General features: G+C 54.6%; 1 protein-coding gene across 1 annotated transcript; it reads left to right on the top strand.

Annotated features, from left to right (window-relative positions):
• Positions 1 to 261: 261 nt before the first annotated feature.
• LOC123864162 (proline-rich protein 36-like) lies at positions 262 to 1358 on the top strand. The gene has a single exon (XM_045904446.1). The coding sequence runs from the start codon at positions 277 to 279 to the stop codon at positions 1075 to 1077; it is 801 nt and encodes a 266-aa protein (XP_045760402.1). The 5' UTR covers positions 262 to 276; the 3' UTR covers positions 1078 to 1358.
• The last annotated feature ends 200 nt before the right edge of the window (positions 1359 to 1558 follow it).

A 1558-nucleotide genomic window follows, 5' to 3' on the forward strand; every position in this document is an offset into this window, starting at 1 on the left:
TGAACAGTAATCCTAATAATTAAAAGCATTCAAAATAGTTATAAGAATTTGTAAGGTTTATTTTATTGCTTGATTATTATTTATTAGTCAACTAAAGGAAAAGAATTTTGTAGAATTATTAAGGTTTACGTTGAGTCTATTTGAAATAACCCATAATAAATAACTTCATCTATCTATCTATCTTGCTAGTTGTTATCTATTGATAACAACTAGCAAGTATAAAGTTATTGCTGTGAGCGAACCCTAATAGATATACGCGGCTCGCGTCGCGCGCTCATGTCGGAGCGGTATGCGCTGGCAGCGAGCGCGCCGCCAACATCCCGCCGACACCGCGCGGCAGTCAGTTCGGCGCCGACACCCATCCCGCGCACACGTCCGCAAGCCATGGCCGCCGCGACCACGCACTCGGCCCCCGCTCCCTCCGAGCGCCGCTCCGACACCCGTGCCGGCTCCCGCCGCATCTTCCCACCGCAGTTCAAACTCCAAGTTCTCGACGCCTACAGGCGCGATACTCAATGCCGAGGAAACCAACGTGCCACTGCCAGAAAGTTTGGAATTCATCGCCGCCAAATACAGAAGTGGCTGCAAGCCGAACCAGCTCTCCGAGCCGCGCTGCTCAGGCGAGCGCCGCAGCCGGCCCCGTCGCCTCCGCCTTACTCCGTCGGCTCCCCGGAGAGCGCTCGGCTGCCGTCGCCCCCGCCGGCGTCGGCCAGCTTGCCCACGGCGGTCGCAGTGCCCACGCCGCTGCCGGCGCCGATCCCAGTGATACCGCCTACGACGGAACCCATAGACTTGTCGATGCGACGCCTGTCCGCCGCCCCCGTGTCCGTGCTGTCGTACGCGCCGTCGAGCGTCCCCGAGCAGCCGCAGCCCCGCAAGCCGTTCAAGCTGTTCAGGCCGTACCTGCTGGACGAGGAGGAGGAGAAGCGGCCGTCGCTGGCCGCGCTGCCGGTGTCGCACGGCGTGCACGTGTCCGCGTTCGTGCCCGTGCAGAGCGCGGCGGGCTGCGCGCTGGCCGCGTGCGGCGCGCCGCGCTGGTGCCCGCCCGCGCCGTCCTTCTCGGCCCCGCTGAGATGAGAAGACGCCACCGGGGCCGTTCCCTCGTTCTGTGATCTAGTCGTCGACGCCCGCTCGGCGCCGCCCGGGGCGTAGCCCTCCAACACCGTGCCTTAACGTACACGTCGCCATAGTGCATTATGCCGTCATTAGGAAATGACGATCTATTTTTGAGTATAATTAATTATAAGAATAAGAATGTATTTTTATATGTGGGGTTTATAAAGCGTACCTACATTTATGCAGATTATAATGATATAACAATTATTATTATTATATTAATAAAGAGAGTTGTTTACTAAGCTTTGTTTTCCTCGTCCCCGCGACGGAGCAGGTAGCGCCGGCGCCTACCGCCTCCCCCTACCTGTTTTAATCCCTATTGTGTTGCGCTACAATAACGACCTTCATTCAAGCATTCAATTGTAAAGAAATACCTAAATAATGGACGTAACATAATATAGACCTAATTACTTATTATCAAAATTAAAAGGTTAAAAATGTA

The sequence above is a fragment of the Maniola jurtina genome, chromosome 4 (genome assembly GCF_905333055.1).
Source record: "Maniola jurtina chromosome 4, ilManJurt1.1, whole genome shotgun sequence".
Lineage (NCBI taxonomy): Eukaryota > Metazoa > Arthropoda > Insecta > Lepidoptera > Nymphalidae > Maniola > Maniola jurtina.

Bases quoted from the DNA above. Each gene is read 5' to 3' on its own strand.
- LOC123864162 (XM_045904446.1), top strand. From the start codon at position 277: ATGTCGGAGCGGTATGCGCTGGCAGCGAGCGCGCCGCCAACATCCCGC.